The 22005-nt window shown below is 36.3% G+C and overlaps 1 protein-coding gene across 15 annotated transcripts in view; it reads right to left on the bottom strand.

Annotated features, from left to right (window-relative positions):
- Positions 1-22005, bottom strand: part of GOLGA4 (golgin A4) — a 67269-nt gene that overhangs the window by 5910 nt on the left and 39354 nt on the right. For 14 of the 15 annotated variants that reach the window (XM_068935828.1, XM_068935829.1, XM_068935820.1 and 11 more), the window contains 8 exons: positions 17169-21436; positions 16246-16367; positions 15006-15136; positions 11406-11516; positions 7928-7948; positions 7680-7748; positions 6931-7006; positions 5170-5273 (listed from right to left, as the gene is read on the bottom strand). In XM_068935828.1, coding sequence (XP_068791929.1) covers positions 5170-5273; positions 6931-7006; positions 7680-7748; positions 7928-7948; positions 11406-11516; positions 15006-15136; positions 16246-16367; positions 17169-21436 — 4902 coding nt within the window. Of the gene's footprint in view, positions 1-5169; positions 5274-6930; positions 7007-7679; positions 7749-7927; positions 7949-10020; positions 10121-11405; positions 11517-15005; positions 15137-16245; positions 16368-17168; positions 21437-22005 lie in introns of those variants that run through there. The other variant, XM_068935827.1, reaches the window with a different exon arrangement.

Here is a 22005-nt window from a genome sequence, read left to right as displayed (position 1 = left end):
TAGTTTCAAATTCTATTAACATGATAGATGATATGTTCTGTGAGATATATGGAAATCATAAAGAGCCTTCATCTCACATTGTCACAAACGGCAGCTACCATAAAATGATGTAAGCTGTATGGTGTCTAAGCTCAAATACTTAAACGTCCTCTAGTAAGACGGAACATTGTTGCCAATACTGCTGCTAAAACATTTGATTTTAATGGGGATCTTCCTAAAAAAACATTTCAGGTGCATACCACCTGAAAGAGTCCTTCTGGATTCAACTGTCTTTGCATCATCCAAGTATTGTGTAAAGAAACACAAAGAAATCAAACATTGAGAAAGCAGATCCAAAAGTTAGATGTGGAACTTCAGTTGTGAAAATATTTCTAGCAGGTATACAGTATCTCATGTTTAAACAGCAAAGCATTTAGACTTCCTCAGAAGGAAGATGTCAGCAGATTAAAACAGTAATATTAAACATCAGTCCAAAACAAGCAACAATTATTCCCATTTTAAAAACAGATGAGTGGGAAGAAGTTCCAAAAACCACAAAACAGTGGTCAGGTGATTTAAGAAGAAAGGTCAACCCGAGAGCTGCAGTGCAGCTCAAGCAGAAGGTGATTGCTACAAAAGCAGTAACTGCTGCTCCTAAAGAATGCGCATGAGATAAGATTGCTGCCCCGAAAGTCTACTGCTTATTACCAGTCTCACATGTGAAGTGAAGAGGGGAAACTGTAGCAACAAAGCAGCTTCAGGACCAAAAAAACCTACAGCTAAAAGTGAGAGGCCATCCCCTAATGTTTGGGGTTTTTTTACAATTTTTTCTGTGCGTAACTTAACTAGGGATAAAAAAGTAAAAGAAAAGAAACCAACTCTTGTTGAACCTTTTCTACTCAAAAAGCATCACTTTAAATTTAACATATTAAAAGTTCCATAATTAAGAAGTCCCTCTAATGCAGATACAAAAGGGAATCTGTTCGGTGCCGCAAACTAACTCCACACTTTGCTAATTCTCTTGCCAAAATCCTCAACAGAACTATTTGGGACTAAACAATTAGAAAGTAAGGAACTTTGAATCTATCCAGACTCCTTAGAAGAGAGTTACCAAGAAAGCCCTCTCTTCACAAGTTTCTACAGGACACAATGGTATGTAAATATTAAGGAAAATGTACACACACCCTGCAAATACTGCATGAAAACACAGATACTTAGATAGCCTCTATTTAAATTGGCACTTAAAATGCCTTCTTTCCTGGAAATGTGCATTTTGTAATTCAGCACTAGCAATGAGTTGAAATTCTCCAAGTTTTTGTGGTCAGTAGGGATATTTTGAAGCAGAATTATTCAATACTACTCACAGTTGCATAGTCCTGAAACAAGGTTACAAGGATTGTGGAATTTAAGATTGTATGTTTAATATAGGCAAAAGGTTTACCTTATTCCTCTAATAATCTGCTCTACTATTAAAAAAACAGCTTAACAATTTAAAGTGTGTGAGTATATAGAGACATGTGTGTCTGTGTGTATGCATATATATCTATATCTGTATCTATCTATATCTATCTATATAAAAACCCTTAGCTTTTACAAACACAATAGCCAGTCCATCTAAAAGAGATGATAGTTTGCATTCCCAGTTCTTTCAATGAGGCTGATGTATTCAGATACAGCATCACTGTAAGTAATACTTTCAGAAAGATATCAATCAATCCCCGAAGTCCTGCTATAACTTGAAAGCTGTTGCTCAAAGGCAGAACTCCAAAAATCACTAAAAAGCTTTACAGAAATAGCCCTGATTTTTCCACAACGCATGAAAGCATGTCCAGGTGCCAGAAAAAGATCTGCATAAATTTACTCTCTCAGACTGTTGCTCTCTCAGACTGGAGAGCAACAATGTCTGAAATAAGTCTGACAACATACTTCCACTATAATATTTACAAATGTACTTGTTTAACTGACATACGACAAAGATGCATATTTATAACAGATCTACAATGCAGACTGATTTTCTGACCCTTAGAATAGACTCCAAACAGCATAATGAAATTGCAAGCAGAACCATCTGCCAAAGCGGTCCTCTAGGATTTCTGCAAGACTTAGCGTTTTAGTGTGCAGTTCAGTTGGTCAGTTCAACTATTCACATGGCTGTAAAAATATTATTTTATTGCGTCTAATGGTGTATGCCACATGTCTCCAAGTTCAGAGTAAGATGTATGCTTAGAAAAAGCTGGCAATCTAATTTCATAAATTCTGCAAGGAAAAGGCAACAAATTAAGAAGGAGTGGGGGGAAAGACAATAAAATCCCCAGCAAAGGGACATGCACGCCTTGGTCAGACATTTTACTTTTAACTTTGAAAGAATGTGAACATATAGGTTATACATTATCAGCTCTAATTCCTGACTCTCAGATCACTGAACTGCTATCAACCCTCAACATTTCTCTTAGGTCTCCAGCACCATCACATAACTGATGCATTCATTAACGGGTCTACTTAATACGATTCCAGGACTGTTTACCAGGCTATGTAAAAGGCAAACTATCCAGGACAGTTTGTGCAGCTTCTGTTCAACTTTTTTCACTGAAGAGGAAATAACAGGAATAAAGATCATTAATCTTCACTACTGATCACTACTGAGCCACAGTTGAGATGCAGTGTATTTGTGCTCTGGAAGTAGACCCTGCACAGAGAAAGGCCACCAGGATGAGCTGGGGAATTGAATTTGCCTTGTCTGAAATAGAAAAACAAAAGCTGAGAAGGGTATGTCTGTACCAAAGTGGTACATCCCAATAAAGATCCTTCAACAAAGGCGAAAACAAACAAGTAGATAAATTGTTTATGAACGCATTTAGATTGAATATTAAAAGACTGTATGAATCACAGCATCATTGCTCATGATTCTGCAATCAGCTGAGCAGGAAGAAACTAATCAGTTTTCAAGATAGTTCAGCAAGTTTTAGATTATAGGACATGATCACTGTGAGAGAAGACACTAGGCTCGGAGTCTGCCAGTCACATATGTCTAATGGTTGAAAGAAAACGAGCAGATCAAATCAGCGAGAAAAGTACTTTTTGAAGGGAAAACGAAGAGCCCAGTAGAATATCTTCATATTTATGTTAGCAGAAATATTAGCTTTCATTCCCTTTTAGTTTTCCATTAGCAAAAGAACAAGCTCCATTACAGCTACAGTCTTGACCAGCTAGTCATTGAGGACTGGACTATGCCAGAAATTCTTCCCTTCTTGCAATACCATAGAACATTTACCCTCGACTGAGTACCGCTAAAAGACAACCAAACTGGAATGAGCACACAACAAAGAGGAACGCAATCAGGCTCTGTTTTAAGAGCTCTGCAGTTCTCCATTACCTCACTAAATCTAATTTCCTAAAGTTAAAAACTGTAGTGCATTGAAAAAAAAAAAGTTTCTTCCGGTTGTTTATTCGAATTAAATATACTTCCCTGCTCAATTATATTAAAGCCATGCCTTCTTAAGTTATTGTAGGAACTAATGTCTACCTTTTCTTTAGTTTAATTTTTTTTTTTTATTTCCAGTATCCACGTGCTTTTAAAAACCTGTGAGTAGGAAATTTTGAAATGGAATCTTCCGGTTAAATACAACACATCTCTCTAAAAATAAATATATATTTCCCTTAATCAAGCAACTGAATGAAAGAAGAGCCTGACCTAAAATCAAATTTACTTTCACACTGACAAAACAGCCATAACCTTCACGGAAGTTTGTTGTTTGTTACTGCAGAAATGAACTGCAGTTTTAGCATATCACTGCTAAAAAGGGAAAAAAAAAACCCTCAGTTTTATATTCCAAAGGTTTGAAAGAAATATAGTAGTATTTTGAACATCAGTAAGAAATAGCCTTAATAAGTAACAAGAGAGGCTTCAAAACAGGCTTCCTTGAATGCAGATTTGCTGTTTGCACCAGGTAGCTGCACTAGTCATCTGCTGCTGTTTTAAGGGCTGTCTGAAGTTGAATTGTCTACTTCTAAGTTATTAGAGAAGGTTTTTTTTTATTATTTTTTTTCTCTTGTTCATGTCCCCCTACAATTCAAAAGCATAAAATTCAGTCATGTACATATTTTTCTTTAATGATTTCCTTTGTGTACTATTAAACAAGAGAGCTGTAGAATGAGCCACAGGTTTGTGAACAGAAGATAATTAGTGATTCTGGGTGGGTTTTTTTTTTTCATTACAGGATTTATATTTTTAACAAAGAGAAATTAATACCAAAGAAAGAAAAGGGATACAAAGGGAGAGGAAGACAAATCCAGGATTTTTGTCTTATCCGGGACAAAAAGTCCTGCACAAGCTAGATTTTACTCTGTACAGAGAACAATGAAAACAGAGCTAATTAACTTACAGCCCTGCATAAAACCTCTCTGCTTAATAGCAGTCCTGTGTGCTACAACACAGAATGGGAGAACTCCAGGGAGGGGGGAGGAAAAGAAAGTATTCATCCTCACAGCATTTACCATCCAAGAAAAATGTTTGTGTTACGACATACCTCTTTTAAACCTGGTCAATCTCTAAGCCCCAGTACTGCTACAAGCTAGTAAAATTCCACCTTAGGAATGATTTCACAAGCTTGTCAGGACAGAAAAAGAAGTTTAGCGTGCAGTTGTCACTGCTCTTCAGAGTGAATTAAGACTACCTAGAGGAGGTATATAGATTTGGGAGCCTGTACAACATCTTTTAAAAAGACAATTCAAGAGCTATTTCAGCCTCTTCAGAGCTATGAACAAACTATTATTCAACACGACTGTCGCCTGTCACGTTTGTGTCAAAATGACATCACGAGTACTTTTGCTAAGGTAGCACATACCAGTTGTCAAAGTACATTAAGCCTGACTGACAACAGGACCATTTCCCCCCCACCGGTAAAACCATACCTACCTATAGATATTTTTGTTTCCATAGGCATGTTGGTGAAGGATGAGATACCCCCTCCCCAGTCTTCTCCCTTTTCTTTCCCCCAGTGCTTAATCTCAGCAGGCTGACAAAGTTTTTAAGGTGTGGACCGTGCCTCTTTGAACAAAAACTGAAAGCCTGTGACAGCAATAGACAGTGTGTAATGAATCACAGGCATATGTTGCCTCAAACCTATACAGCAAGGGAGCTAAATTTTATTCTAAGCTGAACCACATGGCACTGTGTATAACTTTCCATACCTTTGTCTCACGACCCATCATATATTCAAACAGCACTTTCCTCAAGTATTCAAACTCAGTAGGCTCTCCAAAGAGGGAAACATCAGTATGGCAAAGGTTTCCATCTGTGCCAATAAAAATAAGAGTATATTTATACTGAGAGTCACTCATATGAATCAAAGTTACTCTTAGCCAGAAAGTGACTGTAATAAAATGTAATAACTAAGAAGCACCGGAATGGTCTGCATAATTATGCCAGATGCCTAAAATTTACTGAGAGCTGAACATATAACAGATCAGCACATTTACGGAGAAAGTATTTACACATATTACTTTATATTTATTGTTAAATGAAAATTCTTATATCTTTTCTTCTTTGCTCACTACAGATACACTTAAAACACATTTGCTTAGATGGTGCTATTTTTCTTGACTATGAGTTAATTCCAGTTTTGTGTCTGGGCATGTGAATCCAGAAATTGCATGTGTTTGTTTAACTTTAGATCTCAGAGTAAGTACAAAAAAGATGAACTGATATAGCAGGGATTCTGAATCTAAGACAGTCAAACAAATCTGCATAGTCTTGACTGGCCTTAACTTCTAAATTTCTTATTCGTCTGTAAAACGCCTTATTGTGAAAGGGCAGAAGAACAAAAGCCATGAAACAGGGAAAGGCAGATGGAAGACAAATGAAACATGTTTTCAAGCATTAACACTTTTTCCAATTAAAAATGTTTGATCTGTGCTACCTACAGGCTTGTCAAGGAACCTGAACAACTACAGTACATACTGTAATACAAAAACTTTAGATCTCTTACAAACTAAGCTTAAGACAAGAGATACAAAAGATACAAGCTCCGAAAGTAGTACAGGAAAAAAAAGGCAATATTGGTCAGGGTGATAGGTGGTGTTATACAAAACTATGACTATAATCATCAGGTTTTACACAGGTAACAGTGTAGGATAAGTTTCGGGAGGAATACATATGGAGATTAAAGAAGTAGCTTTGCATACTCTTACCAAGCACAAAGTGGAAGAAAAGATAAATATGCATGATTTAACACAAGGTCAGTCTCATGGACCAACAGGAAACTAAATTAGATAGCAACTTGGAGAGTTAGGCCTTGAAAGTAAGAAAAAAAACCAGGTAGCATGACAGAGAAGAGGTGGACAGTGGAGAGAAGTTAAAAGCAATAAAGCATAAATGACTTGGTTGAAGTCATATAGCACAAAAGCGGCCTTTTTATAAGCGTATTCTTAACAGATATGAATAGAGCACTTGTTAAACCAAGAAGAGCAATATTCCTGTTATCAAGATCTCAGAGGAGAAGGTCTTGCAAAGGAATTATAGTCATCAGACCAGTAGAAGCCAAGACATGCTACACAAGAAAGATCTGTAAAATCTAACATTTGAATCTTTAGGAATTTTAACAAGTCATAAAATGCATACTTAATTAGCCAAGACAAGCAGATTATTTCTCCCTGCCCCTTTTCTGCTGACACTGTATCACTCCCTCCAATGGCATATAAAGCTTAAGAACTTTGATAGAGAGCTCTTGTACTTGTAAGACTTAAATGCAAGTATCAAAAAAAAAAAAAAAGCATGAGTTACTCTTCTGAAATCACACACCAGCTCTACTACGCTAAACAAGACAAAACACAGACAAGATGTCACAAAAAATTACATGAGCATTTTAAAAAGATTTACATTTCAATAAATCGTCTAAACCAAACCATAACTTTCAAGAAAACCTAACCTGTGATGAAAAAGTATGTACTTGCCTCTGTATGGTGTTCCAACTGCTGTGACATACATGTTCTTCTCATAATTTCTCAGCCGGTCTTCCAGCACATGAATCTAAGCAGTCAGCAGTCAAAAAGATAAGGAATGTTTACAAGCAGTTAAAATGAAGCATAATGTTATTAGTTATCCTTAGCATTAGCATTACTATTAGCATTAGTTTTCAGCTAAACATTACAGTCTTCTATGAAAGCAAAATACATTTTTCTTAAAAGAATAAAAATTTAAAATTGTGTTATTGAAAGCTGTCACTAAACTAAAGAGCAAGTGTGTATGTAGACGTATATTCATAAGTTATATAATAGCAAGTATTATATACATGCATATTTATATACCTAAATAAACACATTATTCACACACACACACACACAGATACTTGAAAAAAACTCAAAATTGTACTTTACTTCAAAAAACGTTTAGTTTAGAAAAAAGAGGAGAACCGTAATTTCATGAAGTGCACTGTTACATTTTTCATTATGCACGTGTTTTTGTTAACATGCATCACAAACACGTGATATTTTCGTACTCTGAAGATAGAGGAGTACGTTGAAAAGGCACAAATCTAAGAGCAAGTACGATCCCAGACTATTTTACATGCATTTCATTTCCATAGCACCTGTGTGGATGAGATGTGCTACACCATCACTTAGAAAGAATACAACAGTTAATATTGCAAATACAAAGTCTTGAACAAGAATACTCTTTTGTCTTGTTTAAACAGCACCCCTACCTGCTCTTTGAACTCCTGCTCTTTCAACTTTGAATCATTGACGAGTGTTGTCTTCTGTGCAAGCTGTGCCTGATAGAACAACCACATACGGAAATCATCAATGAACTGCTGAAGATATATCATAGGTACCTTTTCAATAAACTTCTTTCTCCTTTTACTTAATACATTTATAAGCAGTATTTTCAGTTTCATACTGCTGTGAAATAGAACTATCTAGAGAGCTAAATCAATAAAATCAAAAAACTTACCTGAAGTTCTGCTATTGTTACCTAGAATAGCAATAACAATAAGAAAAAAATTAGGTGAAAATGCAGATATTAAAGCATACTAAATATATCATGCACTGGACAAGGGTAAAAAACAGAAAAATGTTAAGAGTCACCTAATTCAGATACAGTATGTTAACTGAGGATGATAAAAATTAAAATGACCAAATCATACATATGCATATGAAAATAAGTTTAACACTTACTTGTATCAACAAACAGTACAACAAAGCCTACAATTAAACTCTCTCATTGATTCTGGTAGATAGTTATCATAAATTTTAACTTTAACTCATATTTACAAATCTCTACAAAATGTACACTGCAGATGAATGATAATTGAATGAGTACACAGGACGTGCCAAAATCCCCTAACTGCTATTAATATAATACTGTATCTCCTTCTTATTAAAGCTGCATTTGGAAATGTGAACACTTATCTGAACTATGTTAACAGCTTCATGCCCTCTACATCTTACAAAGATAGCAAAGCTTATGAGCACAGAAACAATTCTAAGCTGGAATTTGTCATCTTTTCAATGTTCAGACTCTAAGGACAATAATGCTTTAGTATAAATTAAGGTTATAAAATCATTTCAATATCAATCAGCATGTGAAATTTCTTTTTAAGGTGACCTAAAGCTTCAGTCAGAGAACACAGAAATGGTACATACTACCTCTGACTTTTCCTGAGTCTCTTCGGAGATGTGTTGAAAAGGAAAGCTATTGCCATCTCTGTAGACTCATAAAACCTGCGGGTTTTCCTATGCTCTGTAAATGGAATCACGGTGAAAACCGTTCCCGTATGGATCTCAAACCTAAAAGCACAATTCCTGATTTTGCAGAGTATTTAATCACCTGACCAGACATTTATTTTCTCATCAAGAGAGACAATTTCTGGTATTTTGAAATCTCAAGACTAATCCTTAACGATGTTAGTATTTGTCAACTGTTTATCACAGTCAGACAAATATTGTAGAAACGTATAGCCACCCATCATTTCAACAGTAGATACGTTATACATAAAGTTTGGCATAACACTGACAATTAAGCAACACAGGTTTTCCAAGAGAACCCTCGGTGATTCAGAAGACTCAAACTTTGGACAAAAATTATCAGCTGCCAACAAAAAGTTGCTTCCACTCAGCTGAAGACCACTGAACTAGCGCTGAAGGAAAAATAATAAAAGAGGAAAAAAAAGTTATAAAGCAAAAAAATAAAAAAACCAAGGTGAGACAAAACATATCACAGCAAACTTAAGATGCACATGTAAAATCGAGGTATGGATTTGTACACTTCTGCTTTGATGCAGGTATGTGGACAAGGTCCACAGGCCTTGTCCAATTTTCTTATCTAGGTCTATAATGTTACAAATCTATGCTATTGCACCAGCTAATAGCAAAATTAAGTTTTCTACAAACAGATGGAGAAGGGACAATAGAAAAATTAAGTGTGTGAAGGAAATAGAGTTGTTCTTTCTGCTATATTTCTAAGGGGGGGGGGGGGGGGAAGAAAACTACCTCCTCACCCCAGAGCGGGCTGAGTTAAAGAAGGAGAATCCAGTCCTGAAACGCTGATAAAACAAGAATTGGAAGCCCATTTACTTAGGGAAGGAAAAGCAGTCTAAATATTTGACACTTGAAAAAAAATAAAATCAGACGTGAATCAACTTTGACTTGATGAGAACGCAGTCACCTGCACATTCAATAGCATAATATGACTATCAGGCCAGTTATGTCATTTTGAGATGAAGTTACCATTGTGAATAACCTCTGAGCACAAAATATGAAATTCACATTCAGTTAAATTAAAACTATACAAAACGCAGTTTGCGAAACATTTGCTGAATTTGAATTTAGTTGGAACTCTCAAAGTATCTCAAGAAAGGCTGATGCCTAAACTCCAATAAAATTAGAGCTCTAACTCCTGTACATTTCCCCTTCTTATTCTACAGACACTTTGAACCTGGTTGCTTTAACTGTATTGATGTACCTACAGAACATATACTGTCACAGAAACCCTTTCTTTCTCCTCCAAATGACACATCAGTTATCATTTAGAACAAAGCTATTTACCAGCGATGGAGCTTTCTCAACCGGTTTATACCTGCCACAAACGGAATAACTCCTTTGAGTTTCTCCAAAGCCTGCCACGGAAACTCCAAGGAGTGGAGAACTGTGGACAAGATTCCAAAGATGGACAAAATCAGCTGTTTATTTTGCTTATAAATTGTAAGCACAGTCATCTTTACGTAGAGATGGAATAACTGCAACAGCCAAATATTTTACAGCTCTGTGCTACCACTGCAACTCTGCGTGATGCACTTCGGGGAAGAATTGGGAAACATGTGAAACCTCATTGCTGGTACATAGATTTGGTATAACTTTCAGGTCCTATCAGTGAAAACGTAATCCTGAAGCTGAACGCATAACATGATGATAAATGACTGCATATATTTAGAGCAGATTTTTCTAATGAAGTCACTAGATGAAACACAGTTAATCAAAAAATCCTAAAGATAAAGTACTCTTTATACTTTTCAGAATAATGATTTAAGATGTTAGGAATCTCTTAAGAAATCTTCTCCCAGGTAATAAGATTATATAAAATCATCATTAGCAGGTGGGCAAGGGTTGATTAAGAGTACGAGGCAGTCTGATACAATTATTTCTGCTTTTCTGGTTATGAAAACAAAACTTTTATGTCATGGAACAATTAACAAGAGTAACAAAAAACATGTTACAAGTAAGTCCAAGCGAGAAGGGACAAACATTAGGAGCTGTATTTTCTCCCATCAAAACTAAAGAAAATGAGATAGTTCATACATTAAGTTTGCAGTAGCAATTAAAAAAATCCTTATGTCCCCCCACTGAGGCCTATTATTAAAACGGAAACTTTTTAAAAGAAGGTTAATATGAATGATCTCATCAATTACTCAATATCTCATGTATTTTTAATTTTCTCAGAGTAGTGATAATTAGTAATATTTTTATCACTCAAAGAAGAATTCCTCAACTAAAATGCATTCTCAGAGAGACAAAAGTGTGCGCTGACTCGTTGGTCAATTAAGAAAGAAACATATCTGTCCGCACTCGATGTATTCGGGGTATGGGACTACTTCAGTGTCCATTGCAATTTCAATTCCAAACCACACGAAAAATGACCCAACATGATTTCCTCCCCTTCAAAAGGGCTTTCAGTAAAATCAATGTTTTTAAAAAAAAGTACAAGGCAACTTCCCCTCGAAACACAACTGGACTTTGTAAACAAACCATTAAAAAGATATCATCAAATACTGCAGATTCTGAAAAGGTTCACTTTCAAAATTAACATCTAACAGAACACAAACTGTATGGGAAAGTGAAGACTAAAATACAAATAAAAAGCAATTAACCGGAAACAACAGAGTTTTATAAGCAATTCTCACACCAAAAGTTAAAAAATGTTAATGTCAGCTCACTTCACTGTTTTGATGCTCCACTTCTGCCATCCTTTGTTTGTACTCCTTTTGCAATTCTTCTAGCTGTAACTGCAACTCGTGAACTTTTGCTGTCATTTCTTCTTCACGAGCCTCCAAAATGAAAAAAAAAAAAAATTTACTTATACAACTAATCATTTAAACCCTTAACATCTAACTACAGCAGATAAAAAAGCAATCAAAGAAGTTATGCCATACACATACAGGAGGGTGTCTGAAACTCAGTATAAAGGCTAGTTATACTAAAGGACTAGGAAAAACAGTGAGAAACCACCACAGGAGCTTAAGGTGATTTTGCAGGCCCTGAACAATTAAGGTTAGTTAGGATTACAGTTAGCTTTTTGAAAATTGTAACAATTTCCTTTCACTAGCACTAGAACAGCATTCAAGTGTAATCAAATCAGTACAACTTATCAGTACAGATCAAATTTTACAACTTACCAACCTAGCAATAACAGAACAGCTGACCAAAATTTTGTTCCATTGAAAATCTCAGGAGAACAGACCATAGTGATACAGAATATTTACTGAAAAATTAAACGGAGAACAAGACTGGTCCAGGCTTAGAAAAATTAGGGTATGCCATGAGAAAATAAGAATTATTTCCCTGTAAGGCCACTTTTTAGTATGTTCCTTGTACCTTGCTTGAGAATAAACACACACCCCTCAAAACAAACAAATCCAAAACTAGTGAATGGGAAGTCACTGTGCCTGAGGAAGTTTTCTGGCCTAGAAGTTTTGAGAATATCCACTGTCAATAAAAACCCTCGCTCAATCTCAAATGCCATGACCTCCCAAGGTAGGTTATTTTTTCTTCATTCACATGATTTTCCTATGTCCACAAAAACACATCAACAGCCAAACTTTTCTAAGATTTCTCTTATAGGTGGTTATACTCTCTAGTTACGAAATATCAAAACCTGACACATCCAGTTACTTCTTTTTACCTCACTTTTTTTATACTGAGAATCTGAATTCTTACATTTTCCATGCACATCACTCTTAGTCATAGAAGGTAGCTGAAAGGCAGGAAAGAGAAATTCAACTCAAAATGATGAATGACACCTCGGTAAAGGGGACCTGTGAGACATTCTTTATACAAATTCCCTGAACAGAGATTTTAACTTAAAATTTGAAAAGACTAGAGATCATATATGATCCAACATGCTACAGAAACTGTATTTCCACTAATAACTTACTGTTCTGTAAAGTATCTGCCAAATTCTGAAAATGTATAAAATACATTCTCTTCTAATTACAATTATAGACTAAGACTTCAATAAAGCTGTAATTTCTCAATTCTTAACCATAAAGCCTATGCTGTATCCACATGGGAGGCATTACAACAAATGAAAGATTACACAGCTGAAATTAGGTATTTCATTTCTAGCTCACACATAGGCTTAAGTTAAGCTAACTGGAGTGCAACATTCAACTTCTCTTTAATGATATTTAATGATAGTTTAGCTGTAGAAAAATCACAGGTCTCAAATTACAGGCTATGATGATTCAGAAGTCCTTTAATTAGGGAGACTTTAATGAAATCCTGTGTGATCAAAGTGTTTACGAAAGATAAGTAAACACCTGGCAAAGCAAGAGAAGTACCAGGAGAGTACTTCACAAATAAATCATGTTAAGTTTAACAGACTGAGCTCTTCCTGCTAGCCTTTAAGGCATCAAGGTTGGCGAGTCTTTAGCAACATTAACCATGTGTAAAACGCAGTGAAGAGCTCTAAAGCTAAATGAGCAAAAGTCATTGTTGCAACCATCATTATCTTTGCTTAGTCTTCCTACCACTTATGGCAGCAGAAGCCTCACAGTTTCTGCATAAATATCTTTATGTGAAATTTCTCAAACCTTCAAGCCAGGTAATGGGGGTGGGGAAGGAATAACTGATAACTTCAGGTTCTCTTGAAAAATCTCACACATCTGCTCAGGCAGATGTTCTTGTTTCTAGTACAGGTGACACACACTCAGTTTAACACAAGTATTTCTTAACTATTAGATTCTTGCAATACTTTTTCAGGAAATAAGTAAACAGACTCTGTAAACTGTGTTTGCCAAAATCACTGAAACACTCAGATGCACACCATTACCTGAAAAAGAACCACGTGGTCTGGAATTTAACTCATCCAACCACAGCTAAGAGAAACAGAACTTATTCTAACTCCAGCTAGTGATCACTGCCATCATCAATGGGAGGCAAACAAGAACAAAATTAGCCTAAACCTGCAAGTTTACACATTCATTAGCGCATATAAGTTTCAGACATGCTCAGATGTTCATATGTTCAGAATGCATCAGAAACAGAGAGAAATTGTACGTAAATGACTTTAAATCAGATACCTATTGGACCTTTACAGTACGGACTTGAACGGTAGCACACTGCACATCCAGACAATATGTGGGAAAAGTATATTCCAGAAATTTGGAATTTAGATCTGTGGCACAAGCAATTAACTTCACTGTTTTATACTGTGTAACTTTTCTAAATTACTAAACAAAAGAAAGGGGATTCTAAAATTAAAAACTTGGCATCTTCATCTAAGCTGCTCGAGGTACAAAAACCAGAGCACAACATATCAATCTGCCTTCAGGTTTGGGCTTTTTTAATAGCATAGAGCACTCAGACATGCTCAGTACATAGCTCTGGACTGGCAACTGAGCATAAACTGAAGGTTCATTTCCATGTATTACTACTGATTCTATTCAAGGAACACTTATTTTTTATATAAGGACTAAAAATCAGCAAAATTAAAGCCTGCATCCCAGCTTAACGTATAGTCTACCATTGAAAATTATTCAATCTTTTGTAGCCAAACATGTCCTTGCTCCATCGAAATTCCTACTCGGCTAAGACAGTAGGCATCCTTGGAGGGTAAAGTATCCTTAGACTGAAGTTGGCTGCCAACTTCTGGTTGCCATGTTACTGGAGCAAGATTGTGTCTATTTGCAAATATCATGCAGACACACACAGATAAAAATGTGTGTGTTCACTCACAGATACAAAAAAAGTTCACTCACAGATAAAAATGCAAGCTTTACTAACTCAAAAACCATGCAGATAGACCGCACCCTGCATAAAACAAAGCCTCACTTTAAGGGCTATGGTCCCAATTCGGACAGAATATCAGAGAGGAGGGTGAGGCTGACTCACAAAGCATTTATATCCTCAAAAGAAACAAAAAAACCCAACAACAAACTAAAACTAGTAAAGCTTTAATTTGTTTAACTTGCTTACTTTCCTCATTTCGATCTGGAAACTGCTGATGTTCAGGCCTCGAGACAGACAAACTGATGGACTGCATGCACTTAAGGACCTATAGCTCTTACTGAAGGATCAGAGCTAGGGCTTAATTTTTAGTGTTCTTACATGCTCACAAAACACAGAGACAAACATTTTAATTGCAAAGCACCTCAAAGGGATGGCTAGGTAAACATACACATAAAGTATAATGCAAGCAGTAGGTTTCAAAAGATCTTTACCAGCAAGAATTATACTTTTTTGTCTAAATTTGCAATGAAACAAAGGAAAGAAATATGTCAAAATGTACATGGCCTTATCACTTTTCAGAAAGATACCTCAAGGATTTCTTCATATTTTTTTACAGTTCTTTTTAGATCATCATCTTTTTCTGCAATTTTTTTATGCAACTGTGTTGTCTCTATGTGATGGTTTTCTATCAATTCAGTTTCTACCTCCTGGGCTTTACCTGTAAAAAAAAAAAAAAAAAAAAAAAAAAAAAAAAAAAAGGTCAGGCAATACAAAAAAATACGCGTTTATTTTAATAAATTAGATGTCACAAGAGTATTAAAAAAGCTTAAAGACAACTGTGAAAGGCATCTATAAAGAAATAGTCTTATGCAAATTCATTTTTCACAGTCAACATCAACAACATTTTTGTCATTACTCCAACACGTATAGTTTGCTGTTTGTAGTTTGGTATTAGCATCAATTTTTCCTGCCCGGGGTCTGAACTTATTTCTGAAAGTTAGAATCAATTGCTAAACCTTATTTGCTTATCTCTTACTCTACCTACAGAAGAGATCTGAAACAGCTGCAAATTTTCAGAAATTCCTCACTTGTAGGGGCATCTCCAGCAATTGTGGAGCCAAAAGACACTTCCTGCTCACTCCAGCTTTCAACTTAGAGTTTGGTGGCAAAAGAAGGACAAAGAAAAGAAGCCGAAACATGCTGTACTCTAGCTATAACCATACAGGATATTAATCAGACATCATATCCAACTGGTACCTATTAGTGGTGCCAGTGAACGAAGTCTGCCAGATACAGCTAAGAAAATGCAATTCTGATTCCCAGTTGGATGCAATTTTCCTCTCAAAGAAATCCATGCATTGGACACTGGATTGAAATGTTACAGGCTTGTGTTGCTCAATCCCAAGAAGCATTAAAATGAAAACTTATCAATGTGCTTAGACCTTCACCCCTAAAAACATGCTCTCTTCCTATTCTGTGTGTACAGGATGACAAAAAGATAGTAACTATGGCTACTATGGCTACCACCAGTAACTCCTACCATGACAGATGCGGACATACATAGTGCCAGATCAAAGATCAAGTCTACGGGGAAAGGAAGAACAAATAAAGACGTGTTTTCTAACTGTGTTACAACTAAAATTTAGATGTTATTTCCTAAGCAAAAGATCTTTCCCCGAGTTCTCTAAGGAGCATCAAGTCAGAAACTAAATGTTCTCTTTACAAGACTACCAGGTGAAACCCTTTGCCCAAAATGTTTGAAGAAAGTGGCTTTCTGGCCATTTTTTAAACCTTCACTGACTGCAATTACGTTAGTATTTCACTTACTGATCGTCTCTTTTACAGCAGTTTCCAATTCCCTCTCTTTTTGAGCCAGCTGAGTATTGAACTCTCTCATTAACTGCTTTAAGGTGGAGTTGTGCTTTAATTCAATGTCTTCTTGTTCACACCTGTACAAAATATCAAAAAATACACCGAAAAAATGAAAATGTTTAAAGACAGTGTGGCGAGGTAGGTCGTCTGGGAATTTCTCCAAAACTATTTTAGAATGGGCTGGCTTTGAAGGTGGTAATATTATGTGAATCCTGTGGGGTTTCTGTCCACCTTCCTCCCTTCAACCTTCCTCCTCCACCCCATCAAATTCATCTGCAAGACAGGCATTTCATTAAAAAAAAATCTGTTTTTTTTTTAAACAACAAAGACAAAGAATTGGAAGTAAAGAACAGAAGTGGAGTTCTTAGAGAATACCTTACTTGAGAAACTATTATTGCTCTGAAGAGCATACTACATTTTTTGCAGTACCTATGAAAAATTCTAAATTTTCAATGGATTCTGAGATAACTTAGAGGGTAGGGACCTGACACTAACTTTTAACAAATTCAATACTAACTTCTAACATACTTCAGTTCCTGGTTGAGGAAAATAAAACCGTATTTAATATTCTGGTAATATAGAAAAATCACCATCACTACCACAATGTAAATCAAGAGCAATGCACAGTATTTTAAGGAAAAAAAAAACTTTTTAAACTTATGACCTAAAAACTGTGTTACATGTTCATGAATGAAGTGCTAGTTTCAAATTGCTCTTTTCTTGCTGTTTGTTTTTAAGCAAACCCATTTACGAAATCAGAGAAAAATAGCAATCCTTATCTCATTGTTACAATCCAAGTTTTAAAAAGAGTAGTCATCCTCAGATTTAAGTGGCTAAAAATAAAGCAAAGCAATATTAACAAGACAAGGAAGATTTACCTGATTTTCTCCTCCATTTCTTCTAAGGACTCCTTCTTAACTATGTCAAGTTCCTGCTGATGCTCTTTTCGCAGAGTACGCAGGTCTTTCTGAAGACTATTCACATCTTTGCGTAGTTTCTGTTTCTCCCTTTCAGAGTCCTCCAGTTTATTTTGCAAGTCCTTCTGCTGGGTCTGCATATCACCCAGTAACTTCTGCAGCTCTAAATCAGATCTAGTCTTTGCTTCAGCACTTTCTTCAAAAGCTTTCAGGTGGTCATTTCTTTCATCCAACTGCTGCTGCAAACTTTTTAGTTTTTCTTCATATCTCAAACTTGTATCTTCCAGCTCAGTCTTGTGCACTTCCTTTTCCTTCATTAGATTGTTTTCCAACTCTCTTATCTTCTCTTCTAAAGATTGACTGGATGCCTCCTTTTCCTGCAATCTTTTCTGGAAACCTCCAGTTACAGTCTCCATATCAAGATGTTTTTGTTCTTTCGCTTTTAATTCCTCCCTACTGCTTGCTAACTCATCCACTAACACTGAGCATTTTTTAGTTTGCTCCTCAAGTTCTTTCCTGAGGCTTTCGGTCAAACGTTGTTCCTCTTGAAGTCTCTTCTCAACACATGCCAGTTTTCCGAACAGTTCTTCCTGTTTGCTTTGCAGTTCTAGATGAGAGTCATTCCTCTCTCTTTGTTCCTTTTCATACTTCTGCAATAATTCATCTTTTTCAGATAAGTCCTTCTGTAACACATGTATTTTCTCTTCATAAGTCTGTCGGACACTCTCAAGCATTTTATCCTTTTCTTGTTCTACAGCAGCTTTTACACTCTCTACTTTTTGCAGCATTTCCTCCTCTAATTCTGTGGAATCTCTTGTTGACTTGATTTTTAGTTCCAAGGTCTCAATCTTGGCTTCTCTTTCCTGCACTCTTTGTTCCAAGTTTCTTAACTGATTTTCTCTATCTTGCTTAAGTTGCTGTTCCTTTTCTTCCATTTGAGACATCAATTGCTTTTTAATAGAACCAATCTTTTGCTCTGCCTTCTTCTTCAGATCTGCTAACTTAGCGCTGTTTTCTGCATTCAGTCTCTCTTCTAATCCTTTCAGCTCTTCCTCTTTGCTTTTAAGTATCGCTGATTTAATTCGTTCAAATTCCCTTTCCTTTGCTTCAAATTCAGCCTCCAATGAACTTATTTTCTTTTCAAGATTAAGCACTTTTTCTTCAGCCTCCTTAAACCTATTGTCCTTTTCAGAAGCCATCTCCTCTGCCTGCTGGAGTTGCCAAGCGATCTCTTTTTGCTCTGTGTCGTTTTGTTCATTATACTTTTGAAGTTCCTCCATCAAGGAATTGTTTTCGGAAGTTTTCTGAGCAATGTGTTCTTCTAGTTCAGCAATTCTTGCTGCTTGGATTTTTAACTCTGCGGTCAACTCACTCTCTTGCTTTTCCCTCTGGTTCTGCCTTTGTTCCCATGCACTTTTTAAACTATCCACATTCTTGCTTTGTTTAGCCAGCTCCTCCTTCAGTTTATTTAGCTCGTCATCTTTTTCACTAGCTTGGGTATTGCTTAGTACAAGTTTGCTCTGCAAATCTTTAATAGTATCGTGATTTTGTGTAAACCTTGTTTGTGCTTTCCTCTTCCACTCTGAGAGTCTGGTCATCCACTGATCCGCCTGCTCAAGAGCTGATGCTTTTTCTTGACTCAGTGTCTCAACTCTGGACGATAACTCTTGTACCTGCTTTAACAATTGCACCTGACTCTCTTGATGCTGCTCGCGTAACATGGCTGCTTCTTTCTCAGTTACACTTACCATGTTTTCAAGTCTAACGTTAAGCTCATTAACCGTTTTGTTGAGAGCAGAAATTTCAGATTCTTTTTCCTGGAGTTCTTCTTTCATTGAGGTGACAGCATTGATATTTTCTGATAACTCTTTCCTCAGCTGTGTTATGCAAGTTTCTTTTTCTGATGCTGCTTGCTGCTGATGCCCTCCTTCTTTTTGCAGTTGTTCCTTTTCTGTTACAAGTCCTTCAATGTCAGCTCTCAGGGACATGATTAAACTGTCTTTCTCTTGCAGCTGTTGCATTGACTTTTGTAAAGAACTACTTAGAGCAGAATGATGCTCTGTAGCTTCTTTAAGTTGAGCTTCTAGTTCGGGAATCTTACCCCTTTTAATTAATATGGCTTCTTTAATTTTTGCGGTTCGGTATTCACAATCTGCAATTTTGCATGCTACTGTGCCAATTTTTTCATTACATTTTTCAATTAATTCATTGCTTTTTGTTTGTAATAGAGCTTCAGCATTCTTCCAATAAGCATCTAACTGTGCTACAAGTTCTCCTGACAACCTCTTAAACTCGGTTTCTTTCAGTTGAATCGCCTCTATTTTTTTCTCATAATTTTCATGATCTTTACATTGAGAAGACTGCACAGTTTGGAGTTTCTCCTCAAGGGTTTTCAGCGTATCTGTAAGCTCACTTATTTTAGCTTTGTCCTTTTCTTCTACTGCTTTCTGATTGCTAAGCTGTTCCTGAAGTACTGAGTGGTCTTTCTTAGACTGACTAAGATCACCTTCCAGTTTTCTGAGCTGTGTTTTCAGGTCACTTTCACTATTTGACAAAACATCCACCTTGGCCAATGACTGCTTTAGTCGTTCTTGCACTTCGTTCAGGGACTCCTCCCTCTTCATCTGTTCTTCCTTCAGTCGGGTTATTTCGGTTCTGGAGCCCTCGTTCTCAGCACTGAGGGTGGCAAGTTTCTGTTTCAGGTCTCCAACTTCCTGCTCTTTCTCCTGTAGTTCCAGTTCGTGTTTTTCCTGGAGCTCTTCAACCTGCTGATTGAGTTTCTTTTCCCAAATCTGGGTGATTTCCTCTAACTCCCTCTTATGAACCTTAGCCAGACTTTCTAATTGCTCTTTCTGATTAGATTCCAGTTTTGACACAGCATCACTGATTCCAGCTGAGCTGGCATGTGCCATTTCCAACATTTTAGCATTGAACTCGCTCTCTTTCTGACTGAACTCCAACTGCTTGTTTTCGAGTTCTTTTTTTAGTTTAGCTTCCTGCTCAGTAAGTTTCTTTTTGAAAGTCTCCTGCATCTCTTTTGCTCTCTGTTTAACTTTGTCCATCTTGTTTTCCTGATGTTTCAGTTTATTTTCATATTCTCCTTGTAAAGCACTAATTCTCTCCTCTTTGGCTGACAATTTCTGTTTAAGCTCTTCCACTTGTTCACTCTGTGACTTTCTCATGTGTTCAATTTCATCTTCCTTCTCAGACAGAGTCCTCTTTGTCTGATCAGCCTCTCTTTCTAGATCCTTCAATTGAGATTCATACTGTTGTGTTAGAGAGGTTACTTTTTGTGTATTTTCATTGCTCTGCTCTTGCAGATGCTGCCTCAGGTCACGTACCTGAGAGATGTATGATTCTAACTCATTCTTAACTTCATTCAGCTGGGATTCAGTTCTTAATATCTGCTCATTAAGTTGCAATTTTTCACCTTCCAGACCTGTCAGTTTTTGCTGCAGCTTTGCTAATTCCTCTTCATAAATCTTTGCCTGCTCCCTAGCAGTATTCTGATGGGACTGAGAGAGCTCCTCTAGCTTTGCAGACGCTTGGACAAATTCACTTTCAGATCTTTCCACAGATTCCTTTAGTTTCTGTTCATGGGCTTTTACTTCCTCCAGCTGTCTGTCTTTTTCCTCCAATGATTGCTTGAGCTGGTTCAGTTCCTCCGTGAGTACCTTCTCAACTCCTTGAATAGAAATTTCATGCTCTTTTAACATCATTTCAATTTCTTCCTTGTGCCGGTTCCTCTGTTCTTCTAACTTTGTCTCCAATTCTTGCTTTGCTTCACCTACTTCACTTTTCAGTACTGAGAGCTCTTGTTCTAAATCATGGCGTATTTTTAATGCTTCTGATAGCTCAGAAGACAGTGCTTCTAGCTCTGTTTGTTTCACATCAAGTTTTTCTAACGTTTTTTCATTCATCTCTTCTATATGTGTACGGAAAACTGTTTCTTTCTCTTTCAGTATTGCATCTATTTCTTGTTCTTGTTTCGCTCTCATTTTTTCTATCTCAGTTACTTGTTGTTGCTTGAGGATTTGAAGTTTTTCTGTCCAAAGCTTTTCCTGCTGCTGTTTCACATTTTCTAATTCTTCCTTGTGTTTTTCAACCATACAATTGATTTCTTCAGTGTGCTGGTTTTTTTCAGACTCCATCAGAGTGCTTAATTCTTCTGATCGTTTTCTGTCATCTTGTGAATACTTTGCAAGAGAGCTTTCCAATTCAAGAATCCTCTGTTAGAAAATAAAGTTTTAAATAAAAAAGTATGGATACTCAAAAAGTAAAGAACGGACCTAATTTAAAAAACTCACCAAATTCATATTAAAAAATTGCAGATACAGTGCTGTCATTTATTCTATTACTTACAATGAATATCAACTTTTTATATAAGCTTTTCATTTAACTAGACAGTTCTTAATTTTGCTTCCATTAACTTGAGCTAATTAATTAATAAAAGTTTCATATTTCAGTGCACTGAAAAGAGATACAATAAAAACCTGAAAAGAATTAAACTAATTAAAACAAAATAATTCAGATGAAATTTTATAAGAACAATTATGGAGCTTTATACATATCTAAAAATTTATTTCAATTCCACCTCACATGGAATTGCTACTGTAAGGTTAAAACCCTTCTACAGGCAAAGCTTCCAACTTAATATTTGGAAGCGGCCGAGTCATGTACATGCTTCCATTAGCAGGTAATAAAATCCTACCTGTGACAAAGTAAAAGATCTTTCAGAAATTAAGCAAGCTTTTTACTTACTCACGTATTCTTACAAGTGTTTGTATGGCAGCAGTAT

The sequence above is a fragment of the Struthio camelus genome, chromosome 2, assembly GCF_040807025.1.
Source record: "Struthio camelus isolate bStrCam1 chromosome 2, bStrCam1.hap1, whole genome shotgun sequence".
NCBI classification, from domain to species: Eukaryota; Metazoa; Chordata; class Aves; order Struthioniformes; family Struthionidae; genus Struthio; species Struthio camelus.
Note: the sequence above shows the minus strand (reverse complement) of the source record. Positions and strands in the feature narration are given on the sequence as shown.